Below are 16,144 nucleotides of genomic sequence, written 5' to 3'. Positions count from 1 at the left end.
AGGAGTAACTGAGCCGGGAAAGGCAGCATCTCTGGGTGATGTTCTTCAGATTTTGCAGTTTCATCTACACAACATCGACAGCTCTGCCCTCATCACACATCTTCATGTTGATCAGGACTTACGTTCCTCTTGAAGTACTGAAGCCTTGCCTTGTACCTCCTCCGTACCTGCCACATTCTCACCCACGACTGGATCTGACAACGGTTAAAGCAAAGAAGGCAATTAGCAAGCAGGCACAAGCAATGTTAACATTCATTTGGAGGGGACAATGATATACTCTCCCCCTCCCGACCCTCACGGTCCCTCAGATCCACATCAGCCGGTCTCCTCTCCATCCACAAGTCAAACCTCCGCAGTTTTGGGGACAGAGCCTTCTCCAGGGCAGCTCCCAGGCTCTGGAACTCCCTCCCCCAACTGATCCGCAATTCCATGTCCCTCACCATCTTCCAGTCCCGCCTCAAGACCCATCTCTTCACCCCTGCCTATCCTTAGCCCCACGTCCCCCTCCCTTTTCACCTGTGCATTAATTGCCTCATATTGTGTTTTGAATTGAATTCTGACTTTACTTTGTGTACTAGTCATGTCTCTACTATTTATTTCATTCTGCTTACATGTTTTTCCTCTACCTGCTAAATTTTTGTAAGGTGTCCTTGAGACTCTTGAAAGGCGCCCATAATTAAAATGTATTATTAGTATTATTATTATACAATATATGAAGAAGGGTCTTGACCTGAAACATCACCCGTTCCTTCTCTCCACAGATGCTGCCTGTCCCGCTGAGTTACTCCAGCACTTTGTGTCTATCTTCGGCTTAAACCAGCATCTGCAGTTCCTTCCTGCACAGTCGGACCATTTTGGGAATATTGTGATAATAGACACAAAATGCTGGAGTAACTCAGCGGGTCAGGCAACATCCCTCAGCAAGCATAGTTGATGTTTCAGGTCTGTGCCCCTTCTTCAGACCGATTGTGGTGGTGCAGGAGGGGTCGGGAGGAGAGATGGAAGAGAGGAGGAGGAAGGTATATTATATTGATCAGTTTTGGGTCCCATATCTGAGGAAGGATGTGCTGGCATCAGACAAGATCCCGAGAAGGTTTACGGGAATTCTCCCAGGGATGATTGGGTTAATGCAGCATTTCTCAACCCATATAACTATTCCAGCACGGAAACAGGCCACTCGGCCCTTCTAGTCCGTGCCGAACACTTATTCTCCCCTAGTCCCATCTACCTGCACTCAGACCATAACCCTCCATTCCTTTCCCGTCCATATACCCATCCAATTTATTTTTAAATGATAAAATCGAACCTGCCGGCCTCCACCACTTCCACTGGAAGCTCATTCCACACAGCCACCACTCTCTGAGTAAAGACGTTCCCCCTCATGTTGCCCCTAAACTTCTGTCCCTTAATTCTCAAATCATGTTATCTTGTTTGAATCTTCCCTACTCTCAGTGGGAAAAGCTTATCCCCGTCAACTCTGTCTATCCCTCTCATCATTTGAAAGAACTCCATCAAGTCCCCCTTAACCTTCTGCGCTCCAAAGAATAAAGCCCTAACTTGTTCAACCTTTCTCTGTAACTTAGTTGTTGAAACCCAGGCAACATTCTAGTAAATCTCCTCTGTACTCTCTCTATTTTGTTGACATCCTTCCTATAATTGGGCGACCAAAATTGTACACCATACTCCAGATTTGGTCTCACCAATGCCTTGTACAATTTCCACGCTGTATCTCTAAACACTGACCCACACGTGATGGGTTCCTGTAACTTTAACCTTCACCCTTGCGGAACCCTTGATATAATTTTCACGTCTCAGGGAACCCCTTACATAAAAATTATTACATATCCTTATTAATCCCTTTCTTTCTCCTTCATAAACTTACAGTTCATAAGGAAAACATAATATATTTTTCTGATAACTGGTTTAATGTCGGAGGAACCCAGCAACAGGGTCACACAGAGTTGTAACAAACCACCGCAGATGCTCATCATGGTCATCGGACCAGACTGTCGCTTTAACTGATAGAACCTGACACAGAGTGACCATAACCAAGCACACTGTACCTTAATTATGTCTGCTGTGTTGGCATGAAGGTGGTTGAGCCTCCTCTGGTAATCCCTCCTTTGTCTGCAACCTCTCCAGTGTGACTGAAAAAATAAAACTTCCTGCCTCATATACATTGGCATCACAGGAGTAAAACATAGACAATAGGTGGAGGAGTAGAGGCCATTCGGCCCTTCGAGCCTGCACCATTCGCCATTCCATATGATCATGGCTGATCATCCAACTCAGTATCCCATCCCTGCCTTCTCTCCATACCCCCTGATCCCTTTAGCCACAAGGGCCACATCTAACTCCCTCTTAAATATAGCCAATGAACTGTGGCCTCAACTACCCTCTGTGGCAGAGAGTTCCAGAGATTCACCACTCTCTGTGTGAAAAAAGTTCTTCTCATCTCGGTTTTAAAGGATTTCCCCCTTATCCTTAAGCTGTGACCCCTTGTCCTGGACTTCCCCAACATCGGGAACAATCTTCCTGCATCTAACCTGTCCAACCCCTTAAGAATTTTGTAAGTTTCTATAAGGTCCCCTCTCAATCTCCTAAATTCTAGAGAGTATAAACCAAGTCTATCCAGTCTTTCTTCATAAGACAGTCCTGACATCCCAGGAATTAGTCTGGTGAACCTTCTCTGCACTCCCTCTATGGCAAGAATGTCTTTCCTCAGATATGGAGACCAAAACTGTACGCAATACTCCAGGTGTGGTCTCACCAAGACCCTGTACAACTGCAGTAGAACCTCCCTGCTCCTAGACTCAAATCCTTTTGCTATGCTTATCCATCTCTCCCTCCCAACCCCATTCTCCTGCTTTCTCCCCATCACGTGACTTGTCCCTCACGTGTGTAGAATAGCGTTAATGTGCGGGGATCGCTGGTCGGGCAGGAGAAAGGACACAGATGGTCTATACCTGGATCTTGATGATGGCAGGTAGTTGTCGCCGGATGAAGTGTTTGCGAGCAGACAGATCGTTCCGCACGAGGTAACCCTTCATGTGGGCTTGAAGCCCCACGATCATGCCTTCGTTAGCCTGCCAGAGTCGCTCCCGATTGTAAACAGCTGTCACGGCAGCAACAGTGGACTGAGGGGGAAAGGGGGGGGAAGAGAAGAGGTCTGTCAATATTTAGTCATCAAATGGAACTGCAGATTCCACGCGGTCACAGGGAGAACATACAGACAACACCCATAGTCAGGATCGACCCACTGTGTCACTGGCGATATATGGCATCAAATCTACCGCTGCATCACTCACTGTGCCATACAATATACTAACGACACAGATACAAAATGCTGGGGTAACTCAGCGAGTCAGGAGCATCTCTGGAGAAAAGGAATAGGTGACGTTTTGGGTCGAGACCATTCTTCACACTGTATGAAGAAGGGTTCTGACACTAAACATCACCTATTCCTTTTCTCCAGCGATGTTGCCTGACCCACGGCATTTTGTGTCTATCTCCAGTATAAACCAGCATACGCTCTTCCTGCCAACCATGTCGCAACTGGTAGGGTCATGTGGAAGAAATGGATAGCAACGTCTTGGGTCGTGTCCCTTCTTCAGGCTGATGGAGTAGGGCAGAGAAAGCTGCAAATGTTCATGTTCATAAGTGATGGGAGTAGGATTAGACCATTCGGCCCATCAAGTCCACTCCGCCATTCAATCATGGCTAATCTATCTCTCCCTCTTAACCCCATTCTCCCGTCTTCTCCCCATAACCCCTGACACCCGCACTAATCAAAAATCTGTCAGTCTCTGCCTTAAAAATACCCACCGACTTGCCCTTGACATCCGTCTGTGGCAAGGAATTCCACCAATTCACCAACATCCGACTGAAGAAATTCCTCCTCATCTCCTTCCCAAAGGAACATCCTTTAATTCTGAGGCTGTGGACTCAAGTCCTAGACTCTCCCACTAGTGGAAACATCCTCTCCACATCCCCTCTATCCAGGCCGCCCACTATTCGGGATAAAATATGTGGAAGCGGAACAAAACCTTGCAAGTGATAAGTGGATGCAGGTGAGGATGCAGGAAGATTGTTCCCGATGTTGGGGAAGTCCAGGACAAGGGGTCACAGCTTAAGGATAAGGGGGAAATCCTTTAAAACCGAGATGAGAAGAACTTTTTTCACACAGAGAGTGGTGAATCTCTGGAACTCTCTGCCACAGAGGGTAGTCGAGGCCACAGTTCATTGGCTATACTTAAGAGGGAGTTAGATGTGGCCCTTGTGGCTAAGGGGATCAGAGGGTATGGAGAGAAGGCAGGTACGGGATACTGAGTTGGATGATCAGCTATGATCATATTGAATGGCGAATGGTGCAGGCTCGAAGGGCCGAATGGCCTCTACTCCTGCACCTAATTTCTATGTTTCTAGGATGGGGGGGGGGGGGGGGGGGGGGGGGGGGGGGGGTGGCAAAGGCTGGGAGTTAACAGGAGACATGAGGGTGTCAGATAGGAAGAGAAGAGGAATGAAAAGTGAAGGCAGATGCAGGGGTCTCTCTCCCTTCCATCCCTTCTATCCCCCTCACACCAGAGGCACCATGCCTTTTCCACAGGACACCTGTAACAACCCACGTGCTCTGGCAACATCAAACCCCACACAGGCTTCCCCGTACCAGTGCTTGCTTGGACCAGCCCGACGCAATTAAACGCTGGAAGGACTTTGACTCAGGTCACCGAATAGTGAAAAGCCTGGATAGAGTGGAAGGTACACAAGAGTGCTGGAGAAACTCAGCGGGTGCAGCAGCATCTATGGAGCGAAGGAAATAGGCAACGTTTCGGGCCGAAACCCTTCTTCAGACTGATAGGGGGTGGGGTGGGGAGAAGGAAGGGAAAAAGGAGGAGGAGACAACTCGAGGGCTGGGGGATGGGAGGAGACAGCAAGGGCTAACAAAATTGGGACAATTCAATGTTCAAGACCGCAGGATGCAGGCTCCCCAAGCGGAATACGAGGTGCTGTTCCACCAATTTCCGGTGTTGCTCGCTCTGGCCATGGAGGAGACCCAGGACAGAGAGGTCGGATGAGGAGTGGGAGGGGGAGTTGAAGTGCTGAGTCACCGGGAGGTCAGGTTGGTTATTGCGGACCGAGCGGAGGTGTTCGGCGAAACGATCGCCCAACCTCCGCATGGTCTCACCGATGTAGATCAGCTGACATCTAGAGCAGTGGATAGAGTGGATGTGGAGAGGATGTTTCCACTAGTGGGTGAGTCTGGGACCAGAGGGCACAGCCTCAGAATAAAAGGACGTTCCATTACAAGAATAATCTCACTTGTCGGCAATGACTCCATGCCCCCTCCGAGTCCTGCTCCTTCTAGGACATATCCAGATGCCTCTTAAATGCTGTTACTGTCTCTGCCTCCACCACCAACCTTTAGGAAGGAGAGGAGGAATTTCTTTAGCCACAGGCTGGTCAATCTGTGACATTCTTTGCCACAGACGGCTGTGGAGGCCAAGTCTTTGGGTATTTTTACAGCGAAGACTGACAGATTCTTAATTAGGACGGGTATCAGGGGATGATGGGGAGAAGGCAGGAGAGGGAGAGATAGATCAGCCGTGATTGAATGCGAACGGCCTCATTCTTCTCCTGGAACTGGTGAAATGATGACGGTGGACCAGGGCTGGGGAAGCCACTCCGTACCTGAATCTCAGCTCTGTCGAGCTGTGTGGAGCTCTGTACAAATCCCTGGGGGCGCTCCCAGCTTCCCTCCAGTCTCTGCAGGTTGAAGTAGTACGTGGACCCATCCTTCAGCACGTGCTTCACCCAAGGACTGCGGTTGTCACCTGAAGAACCAGGGAAGTTAAATAGCTTCCTTCCACAGGCTGTGAGGCTGATAAACAGTCACTCTACCCGATTCTGCTGCTTTTGCACTGACAATTTAATAACTGGCACCGAGTAATAACTCTGGCGCTGGCTCAGGCCACTTAAATCAGATGCCCTGGACATTTTTTTTGTTTTTGTTTTTTTTTTGTTTATTTTATTAGAAGTTAATACAGCACAAAACAGTACAGTGGCACCTAATTTTAGGTGCCAACTATGTAATACCGTAATCCATTCTATGTACAACCTCTAGTTTTATGTTATAAGAAGGAAGTAAGCAAGACAAGAAAAAGAAAACATTAGAAAGGGGAAAAAGTGGAAAAATAGATGGTAGAGAGTAGAAAAACGTGAAGTGTGTATATAAAAAATAAAAAAAGGAAGAGAGAAAGTGGAAAGTAGAAATAGAAGAGAAGGCCCCTTAAAAGATAATTTTTCAAATCTGTATTCGGAGATGTAGCTCTATCCGCGTCATGAACTGAAATCAGCAATCCTTACGGTACCGCTGCATCACATGATTCCAAAAAGTCGATGAAAGGAGACCAACTCCTTAAGAATTGGTCATATTTATCTATTAGTCGGAGTCTCATTTCTTCAAGGCGTGCTATGTCCATCATATTCCTAATCCACATTTTAACAGTTGGTGTGGTTGTATTTTTCCAAAATTTAAGTATCAATTTTTTTCCAATTATTAACCCATAATTTAAAAAAATTTTGATCTTTATTTAAATTCTTCTCCTGGAACTGGTGAAATGATGACGGTGGACCAGGGCTGGGGAAGCCGCTCCTGGACATTTGATGATGTTTTTTACTTGTATTTTAATATTGCTTTTTAACCTGCATTTATTTTTAAACTATTCGTACTGTTTTTATCAGGAACTGGATTGTTTTTATTTCTGCGTGAAACGTTTAACTTTTTATGTGCGATGCTCCGGTATTCCCTGAGAAACGTCTCCTCATTTTGCAATGTACAATTGTTGCACCATGACAATAAAAGGATGATAATGATAGGTTTGCTTTTGAGGAAGTTTTACTTTTCTCCAGCGGCCAGGCCGACCTCGTTCCCCCCCTCCCCCCTTCCCTTTCACAACACTTGCAAATCTTTCCTTTGAACTCTATCAGATCCAAGTTTGAGTATTGTGTTCAGATATGGTCACTTCGCTAAAGCACACCAATGCCTTTGTTAAGATTGTTACCACAAGATTGTTAAGGGCTTGGACACGCTAGAGGCAGGAAACATGTTCCCGATGCTGGGGGAGTCCAGAACCAGGGGCCACACAGTTTAAGAATAAGGAGTAAGCCATTTAGAACGGAGATGAGGACACATTTTTTCTCACAGAGAGTGGCGAGTCTGTGGAATTCTCTGCCTCAGAGGGCGGTGGAGGCCGGTTATCTGGATACTTTCAAGAGAGAGCTAGATAGGGCTCTTAAAGATAGCGGAGTCAGGGGATATGGGGAGAAGGCAGGAACGGGGTACTGATTGGGGATGATCAGCCATGATCACATTGAATGGCGGTGCAGGCTCGAAGGGCCGAATGGCCTCTACTCCTGCACCTAATTTCTATGTTTCTGCCGTTGTCCAACCTGTTGACACACAAGCGTATGAATCCAAGCGAAATATGAGGTGCTGTTCCTCCAATTTGCGCTGGGTCTCACTCCGACAATAGAGGAGGCCCAGGACTGAAAGGTCAGATTGGGAATGGGAGGGGAGTTGAAATGCTGAGCCACTGGGGGGGATCAGGTAGGTTTAGGTGAAACAATCGCCGAGCCTGCCGACACCTGGAACAGCGGATGCAGTAGATGAGGTGACTTACCCATGTCCACTTTGACCCGCACCAACACGGCCAACTCGGTCTGGTAGGCACGGGCGCAGTCCAAAACCACGCCGCACAGCGCAACCTCTGGCGAGCGCAGGACGCGCAGCGTTTGAGATACCTTCGCCTCCTTGATCGCCTGGTTAATGGCAGCCACCCCGAGCGACACTGGAAACAAAGATGGGGCAGACAGAGAGGGTTACACAGGAATGTGTAGGAAGGAACTGCAGATGCTGCTTTAAACCGAAGATGGACTCAAAACACTGGAGTAACTCAGCGGTGCAGGCAGCATCTATCTCTTGAGAGAAGGAATGGGTGACGTTTCCTGGGATGGCGGGACTGTCATATGCTGACAGAATGGAGCGGCGGAGCTTGTACACTCTGGAGTTTAGAAGGATGAGAGGGATCCTTATTGAAACATATAAGATTATTAACGGTTTGGACACGCTAGAGGCAGGAAACATGTTCCCGATGTTGGGGGAGTCCAGAACCAGGGGCCACACTGTTTTAGAATAAGGGGTAAGCCATTTAGAACGGAGACGAGGGAACACTTTTTCACCTAGAGAGTTGTGAGTCTGTGGAATTCTGTGCCTCAGTGGCCGGTTCTCTGGATACTTTCAAGAGAGAGCTAGATAGGGCTCTTAAAGATAGCGGAGCCAGGGGATATGAGGAGAAGGCAGGAACGGGATACTGATTGGGGATGATCAGCCATGATCATATTGAATGGCGGTGCTGGCTTGAAGGGCCGAGTGGCCTCTACTCCTGCGCCTGTTGTCTATTGTCCATTGAAACGTCACCCATTCCATCCTGCCTGTCACGCTGAGTTACTCCAGCTTTTTGAGCCCATCTTCAATTGCCATTTTGGCGACTGCTGCACAAATCCCTCACGTATCCCCGGCCCAAATGACCAAATGTTGCATCAAGTCGTACATTTGATGGAAGGTGCAGACAAGCACGCTCCATGAAAGAAGAAAATGCCAATGATCCCACCCTGCCCTTTTCAGCCAACCTCCGTGCAAGACAAAGAGTGCTGGAGGAACGGTGCAGGGTTAGAGTTGCTGACTCACAGCGCCAGAGACCCAGGTTCCATCCGGACCAGGGGATACTGTCTGTACGGAGTTTGCACGTTCTCCCAGTGGGTTTTTCTCCGGGCGCTCCGCTTTCCTCCCACACCCCAAAGACGTGCAGGTTTGTAGGTTCATTGGCTTTGGTAAAGATTGCAAATTGTCCCCAGTGTGTGTAGGATAGAGCGAGTTTAGTTTGGAGATACAGCACGAGTGGAGGCCCTTCAGCCCACTGGGTCAGCTCCGACTAATGATAAACGCACACTAACGCACACTATCCTATACACACTGGGGACTATTCTTTTAAACATTTATGGCAATAAATTAACCTACAAACCTGTTACATCGGAGAAAGCCCGCAAGGATGTGTTCTCAGCCCCCCTCTTTACTTCATGTACACCTACGAATGACCAGCCATGTACAAATCTAATTCATTTTTCAATTTCTCTGATAGAAACATAGAAATTAGGTGCAGGAGTAGAGGCCATTCGGCCCTTCGAGCCTGCACCGCCATTCAATACGATCATGGCTGATCATCCAACTCAGTATCCCGTACCTGCCTTCTCTCCATACCCCCTGATCCCTTTAGCCACAAGGGCCACATCTAACGCCCTCTTAAATATAGCCAATGAACTGTGTGGCCTCGACTACCCTCTGTGGCAGAGAGTTCCACAGATTCACCACTCTCTGTGTGAAAAAAGTTCTTCTCATCTCGGTTTTAAAGGATTTCCCCCTTATCCTTAAGCTGTGACCCCTTGTCCTGGATGACACTACCACTGTTGGTCGGTTATCAAATAACGATGAGACGGAGAGTTCAGGAAAGAGAATGAGAACCTCGTGTCGAGACAACAACCTTTTGCTCGTTTATAATTGTGTGTTGTCTTTCTACTGAGCGGTTAGCACGCAACTTAACTTTTCCACTGTACCATGTGATATTAAACCAAGCTCAAAATCAACTACTCAGCATCTATGCAAAGAGGAACAGCCAACATTTCTCCGTTGAACCCGAAGCCTTGACTGTGCTGCCCTTTCCACAGATGCTGCCGACTCTGCTGAATGTTCCCAGCACGTTCCGCTTTCAATCCAGCAGTTTGTATGTTAGTTTCGTTTGACACCGAGCGCCCGTTGCCATGACGGAGCCTGTCGGCATGCAGCTACTGATGGAACGACTCACTTTTTCTCGCCATCTGACTGTCTTGATTGGCCTTGTGAATCCCCTCCTGAATCTCCTCCAGCCAGAGCATGGCGGCTTGGTCCCGCGTGGCCTAGGGTGAGGGGAGGGAGGGGAGGGAGAGAGAGAAAGGAACAACTCTTATTGTCAGTCGATCATAGAAAAATAGGTGCAGGAGTAGACCATTCGGTGCTTCGAACCAGCACCGCCATTCAATATGATCATTTAAAATCAGTAGGTAGACAAAAATGCCGGAGAAACTCAGCGGGTGAGGCAGCATCTATGGAGCGAAGGAAATAGGCGACGTCTCGACCCGAAACATCACCTATTCCTTCACTCCATAGATGCTGCCTCAACCGCTGAGTTTCCCCGGCATTTTTGTCTACCTTCGATTTTTCCAGCATCTGCAGTTCTTTCTTAAACATCTAAAACATCAGTACCCCGTTCCTGCTATCTCCCCGTATCCCTTGATTCCGTTAGCCCGAAGAGCTAAATCTAACTCTCTCTTGAAAACATCCAGTGAATTGGCCTCCACTGCCTTCTGTGGCAGAGAATTCCACAGATTCACAACTCTCTGGGTGAAAATGTTTTTCCTCATCTCAGTCCTAAGGGGCCGACCCCTTATTCTTAAACTGTGAACCCTGGTTCTGGACTCCCCCCAACATCAGGAACATCTTTCCTGAATCTAGCCGGTCCAATCCTTTAAGGGTTTTATATGTTTCTATAAGATCCCCTCTCAGCCATGACCATATTGAATGGCAGGTGCAGGCTTGAAGGGCCGAATGGCCTACTCCTGCACTTATTTTCTATGTTTCTATCCTAAATTCCAGTGAACACAAGCCCAGTCGACCCATTCTTTCATCATCGGTCAGTCAGTCCCGCGCTAAAGGCGCAGTCCCACGCAAGAGAGGTTTATTAGAACGCTGCGTGGATTAGATGCGCGCACGCACACACACACGGGAATGTGTCTTTGCATCTTTAACGGCGCTGCCTCCTACCTTTGCCTTGTGGCGCTTGGCTGCGGCAAGCACGTGGTGGTAACGGATGGCCGCGGGGAAGTCCAGGGCAACCAGCCCGGCGGAAGGCATGAGGAGAGCGGCGATGGTCCGCTCGGGATCTCCGCCATCCAGCGCTTCGTTTATCAAAACAATGGCGGCGATTTCTGCAAAAGAAAAGTGCGGAGGTTACCCAAGTGGGTGCACGGGGAGAGGGGAAGATGTCACAGGCTCAGGGCAGTCATCTAGTGCCGCTGGAAGTGATAGGAGCAGAACTAAGCCATTCAACCCATCAAGTCTACTCTGCCATTCATAGAAACATGGAAAATGGGTACTGGAGTAGGCCTGTATAAAACATTTTATCTCCTCCCAGGGTGGAAATGCCAAAGACTAGATGGATGGCACAGTATTAAAGTGACAGGGGCAAAGTTTAAAAGTTTTTTTTGCAAAACATGGCAACCTCTGCATACAGACTCAGTGGTCTCCACATAATGGACTTAACCGGTGCTTGTACTTATGAACAGCAATATTCTCACTGGTCTTTATGCTAAAAAACAATCTCACTGTACCTTAGGCAACACGGTGGCGCAGCGGCAGAGCTGCTGCCTCACAGCGCCAGAGACCCGGGTCCGATCGGGTGCTGCTGTCTGTATGGAGTTCGCTCGTTCTCCCCGTGAGTTTTCTCCAGGTGCTCCAGTTTCCTCCCACACTCCAAAGATAAACAGATTTGTAGGCAAATTTGCAAATTGCCCCTAGTGTGTGTGGGATAATGTTAGTGTGCGGGGATCGCTGGTCGGCATAGATTCAGTGGGCCGAAGGGCTTGTTTCTGCGCTATATCTCAAAACTACACTGACAATAAAGTCACAATGTAGTAAATTGAATCCAACGTGCGAGATTGAACACTTTAGCTCACGAGACAGAAAATCAGAGTACTTGGGTTGGACAAGTAGTTTTGTTCAACTGGATCGGGGCATTGCAATACACGATTCGCAGAAAAGTAATGAGCAGGTTCAGCAGTCAATTAGGAAGGCAATCTGTAGGTCGACCTTTGTTACAAGTCAATTTATGTAGAGACATCTTGCTCCAATTATACTGGGCCCTGGTGAGACTGCAACGGGAATTTGATGTGAGGGAATGAACTGCAGATGCTGGTTTAAACCAAAGGCAGACACAAAAGGCTGGAGTAACTCCACCGGTCAGACGGCATGTCTGGAGAAAAGGAATAGGTGACCCTTCTTCAGGCTGAGAGTCAGGGGAAAGGGAAACGAGAGATATAGACAGTGTGATAGAGAGATATAGGAGATGAATAAAAGAAATGCAAAAAAGTAATGATCTTCAGAGCTTACAGAGTTAGACAATATGTACAGTGACTCTGTATACAATATCTGTATAACTAGTTTTTACCCAGATCACGACTAATAAAACACCATGTCCTTGATCATCGTTACTTTTTAGCATATCTTTCATTCATTTGTTCTATATCTACATATATCTCTCTACATCACCATCGTGACTTGTATCTACACACTGTAAATAGCTGGATTGTAATCATGTATTGTCTTTCCGCTGACAGGATAGCAGGATAGCAACAAAAGCTTTATACCAGTGGTTCCCAACGTGGGGCATACACCCCACAGGGGGGCAATTTGATTTTTAAGGGGGGCAATTGAGCGCGACTGAGGAGGTCTGGGTCCAAATTTTTCTTTTTCAGGGATGCCATGTTCTTTTGAAGCTTGTTTAAACCAAGGTATTGGCATTTTAAGCTTCTTCAGCTGAAACGGAGTTCACTTTTTAAAGATAAGAATTATATATCACCACCTGGGGGGGGGGGGGGGGGGGGGGGATCAGGATTTTAGAGGTGATTAGGTGGGGCATGGCCAAAAAAAGGTTGGGAACCACTGATCTACACACTGTAAATAGCTCGATTGTAATCATGTATTGTCTTTCTGCTGACAGGATAGCAGGATAGCAACAAAAGCTTTACACTGTACCTTGGTATAATAAACTAAACTGTATTAGCCCTGTCCCACGGTGCGAGTTCATTTCAAGAGCTCTCCCAAGTTATAAAAAATAATCAAACTCATGGTAAGCACGGAGAATGAACGTAGCGGGTGCGTCGGAGCTCGGGGACGTCTCTTAGCACTAACGGCAGGTACTCGGGAAGACTCGCTAACGGCAGGTAAGCACGGGAAGACTCCTGAAGATTTTTCAACATGTTGAAAAGTGTCCACAAGAGCCCCGAGTGCCGTTACCGTAAATCTCCGAGATCGAATCAGGGCAAACTCGGTGTGAGCTCTTGGAATGAACTCGTACCGTGGGACAGGGGTTTAAAACTGTGTAAGTAAAAGGAGGTGTGAACACTACTGGATTTAATGCTAGCAATATTCAATGCACCGACACAAAGAATTCCCTACACAAAGAATTTATTACGATTTCTGCAAATTTTTGTGCTGTATATTTTTTCCCCCATTCTGAAGAAAATGTATTTATTTTAAAAAAAAGACCAGGTCCACATCATTACATTTAGATGTACGAGTTGCAATCTCAATCAACATATCAATCCAAATGTGAAGGTTGCTTTTCCTAGAACCAGGGGGTGCTCATTCACAGTAGCGATGAGCTTTCTTTACCATTGGAGTTCTCAATCCAAGAGTTGCTGTAACGGTTCAGTGACCAAGGACACTCAAGACAGCTCGATCATTGTTTGTTTAAAGATATGAAGGGATACAGGATAAATACTGGAAAATGACACGGGCTGCTGAGCTGTAGAGCCGATGCCTCACAGCGTCACAGACCGGGGTTCAATCTTGATCTCAAGGAACATCTGCATGGAGTTTGCACGTTTTCCCTGTGACCGCATAGCTTTCCTCCGAGTGCTCCGGTTTAAGTTTTCCCTCAAGTTTTCCCACAAGTTTTCCCTCAAATTTCCCTCTAGTTTCCCCTCTAGTTTCCCCTCTAGTTTCCCCTCTAGTTTCCCTCAAGTTTCCCTGTGGCCTATGGCATCTGTGCCGGCCAGCGATCGCCCATACACTTGTTTGAACCCACACACTAGGAACATTTTACAGAAGCCAAATACCCTATACACCTTCACATCTTTGGAATGTGGAAGGAGACTGAAGCACCTGGAGGAAACCGAGGCGGACACACGGAGAAGGTACAGACAGGAACAAAGCTGGGTCTGTGAGGCAGCTGAGCCATCGCGCCCATGGCAAGACTTACGCTGGTGTTCCTCTTGCATGGCGGAGTTGACGTCACGCACACACAGCTGCAGACTGTTCCAGGACAGCATGGTCTCCCCGTTCCTGCCGCTCTGCTGCTTCAGTCCCCTCAGTGCATCGAAGTACCTGACAATCAGACCATACGGAAAAGTCACAGGCCGGCTTCTTCCAATCACCCGAAGACAGACACAAAAGAGCTGGGGTAACTCAGTGGTATGGAGACCCTTCTTCAGACTAACGACCCATTTACTCAACAGCACCATTGCATCCGAGGTAGCAGAAAGCCAGCGGATAATGCAGCATCTCCTTTATCTCTGCAGTTTCATAAGTGATAGAAGCTGAATTAGGCCGTTCGGCCCATCAAACCTACCTCTCCCTCCTAACCCCATTCTCCTGCCTTCTCCCCGTAACCGCTGACACCCGTACTAATCAAGAATCTGTCAATCTCCACCTTAACAATATCCATCGACTTAATTCCCAGGATGGCGGGACTGTCATACGCTGAGAGAATGGAGCAGCTGGGCTTGTACACTCTGGAGTTTAGAAGGATGAGAGGGAATCTTATTGAAACATATAAGATAATTAAGGGTTTGGACACGCTGGAGGCAGGAACATGTTCGCGATGTTGGGGGAGTCCAGAACCAGGGGCTGCAGTTTAAGAATAAGGGGTAAGCCATTTAGAACGGAGACGTTGAAACACTTCTTCACAGAGAGTTGCGAGCCTGTGGAATTCTCTGCCTCAAAGGGAGGTGGAGGTTCTCTGGATACTTTCAAGAGGGAGCTAGATAGGGCTCTTAAAGATAGCGGAGTCAGGGGATATGGGGAGCAGGCAGGAACGGGGTACTGATTGTGGATGATCAGCCATGATCACATTGAATGGCGGTGGAGGCTGGAAGGTCCGAATGGCCTCTCTAGTCACCTCCAGACCCACAAACTCTAGATCAGTGTCACTCATGTTATGAATCATGCTTTTGTAGTTGCACCTACTTGCTTTTACAGTAATCCGCCCTGCCTGTTTCCCTGAGAATTAGAGAAACGTACTGGCATGAAGTTATCTATGCTATGTCGATAATAAAGTCTTTGGACCTGTATCATGGTGTAAGGCTTCAGATATTACCACAGCCGTAACACAACACAAATAAAAACCACATGGTCCTCTTGGTCTACGAAGGACGAACACAACAACAACACCACCTTGTGTATGGTGTGCAGGACAAAGAGTTTCACTGTGACTAAGATAATAAAGTATCAAACGCTGACCATTGCAGTAAGGGGCTTGGCTTTGCTTACCGCTGCACACTCTCATCCTTGACGTCAGTCAGGCCCGTCGCCGGGCTGAGCAGGCTGCTCCAAAACGCCCCGACGTCTCCAGCCTCGAGGGCTCGATTTATCAGTGCCACTGCCGAGAGCATCTCCACAGCGACGTACAGCTCCTCCTGAGTCAGCTCACCCTGCACGAGGAGAACACAGCACAGTCAACCTCACGCCCACACAGCACCGTCGGGGTGTCAGAAAGCTGCAGTAACTCAGCGGGACAGGCAGCATCTCTGGAGAGAAGGAACGGGCGACCATTCTTCAGCCATTACAGCATTACATCCCCGTCTTGTACACTGCAAGGGCCAGGAAGCGAGCGGGCAAGATCATCTCTGACCCCTCTCACCCTGGCCACAAACTCTTTGAATCACTTCTCTCTGGAAGGCGACTCCAGACTGTCAAAGCTGACACATAACAGCAACTTTTTTCCACGAGCTGTAGTTCTACTCAATAACCAAATGGCTGCAGCCTCCTTTTGCTCTGGTATTTTATTTCATTTACATGTTTAAACCATAATGTTTTATTATTAATGTTTAATGTTTTGTGTCATTCTTAATTGTTACTGTGTGTGTGTCGTGTTGTTATTAGCGAGCGGAGCACCAAGACAAATTCCTTGTATGGGAACATACTTGGCTAATAAACGTATTCATACATTCATGTTGTGTGCTGATACATTTGCCAATTAGGTTAGGTTTGCATTAG

The 16,144-nt window shown here is 47.6% G+C and overlaps 1 protein-coding gene across 1 annotated transcript in view; it reads right to left on the bottom strand.

Annotated features, from left to right (window-relative positions):
* iqgap3 (IQ motif containing GTPase activating protein 3) overlaps window positions 1-16,144 on the bottom strand; it is a 77,936-nt gene that overhangs the window by 37,140 nt on the left and 24,652 nt on the right. Inside the window, exons 13-21 of the mRNA XM_055665657.1 lie at window positions 15,419-15,579; window positions 14,130-14,254; window positions 10,913-11,076; window positions 9,918-10,008; window positions 7,680-7,847; window positions 5,689-5,831; window positions 2,967-3,137; window positions 2,064-2,147; window positions 123-194 (exon numbers count right to left, since the gene is read on the bottom strand). Of these exons, the coding sequence (XP_055521632.1) occupies window positions 123-194; window positions 2,064-2,147; window positions 2,967-3,137; window positions 5,689-5,831; window positions 7,680-7,847; window positions 9,918-10,008; window positions 10,913-11,076; window positions 14,130-14,254; window positions 15,419-15,579 (1,179 nt within the window). The remainder of the gene's footprint in view (window positions 1-122; window positions 195-2,063; window positions 2,148-2,966; window positions 3,138-5,688; window positions 5,832-7,679; window positions 7,848-9,917; window positions 10,009-10,912; window positions 11,077-14,129; window positions 14,255-15,418; window positions 15,580-16,144) is intronic.

Source organism: Leucoraja erinacea, unplaced genomic scaffold, assembly GCF_028641065.1.
Source record: "Leucoraja erinacea ecotype New England unplaced genomic scaffold, Leri_hhj_1 Leri_140S, whole genome shotgun sequence".
Lineage (NCBI taxonomy): Eukaryota > Metazoa > Chordata > Chondrichthyes > Rajiformes > Rajidae > Leucoraja > Leucoraja erinaceus.
This window is presented reverse-complemented; position numbering and strand designations above follow the sequence as displayed.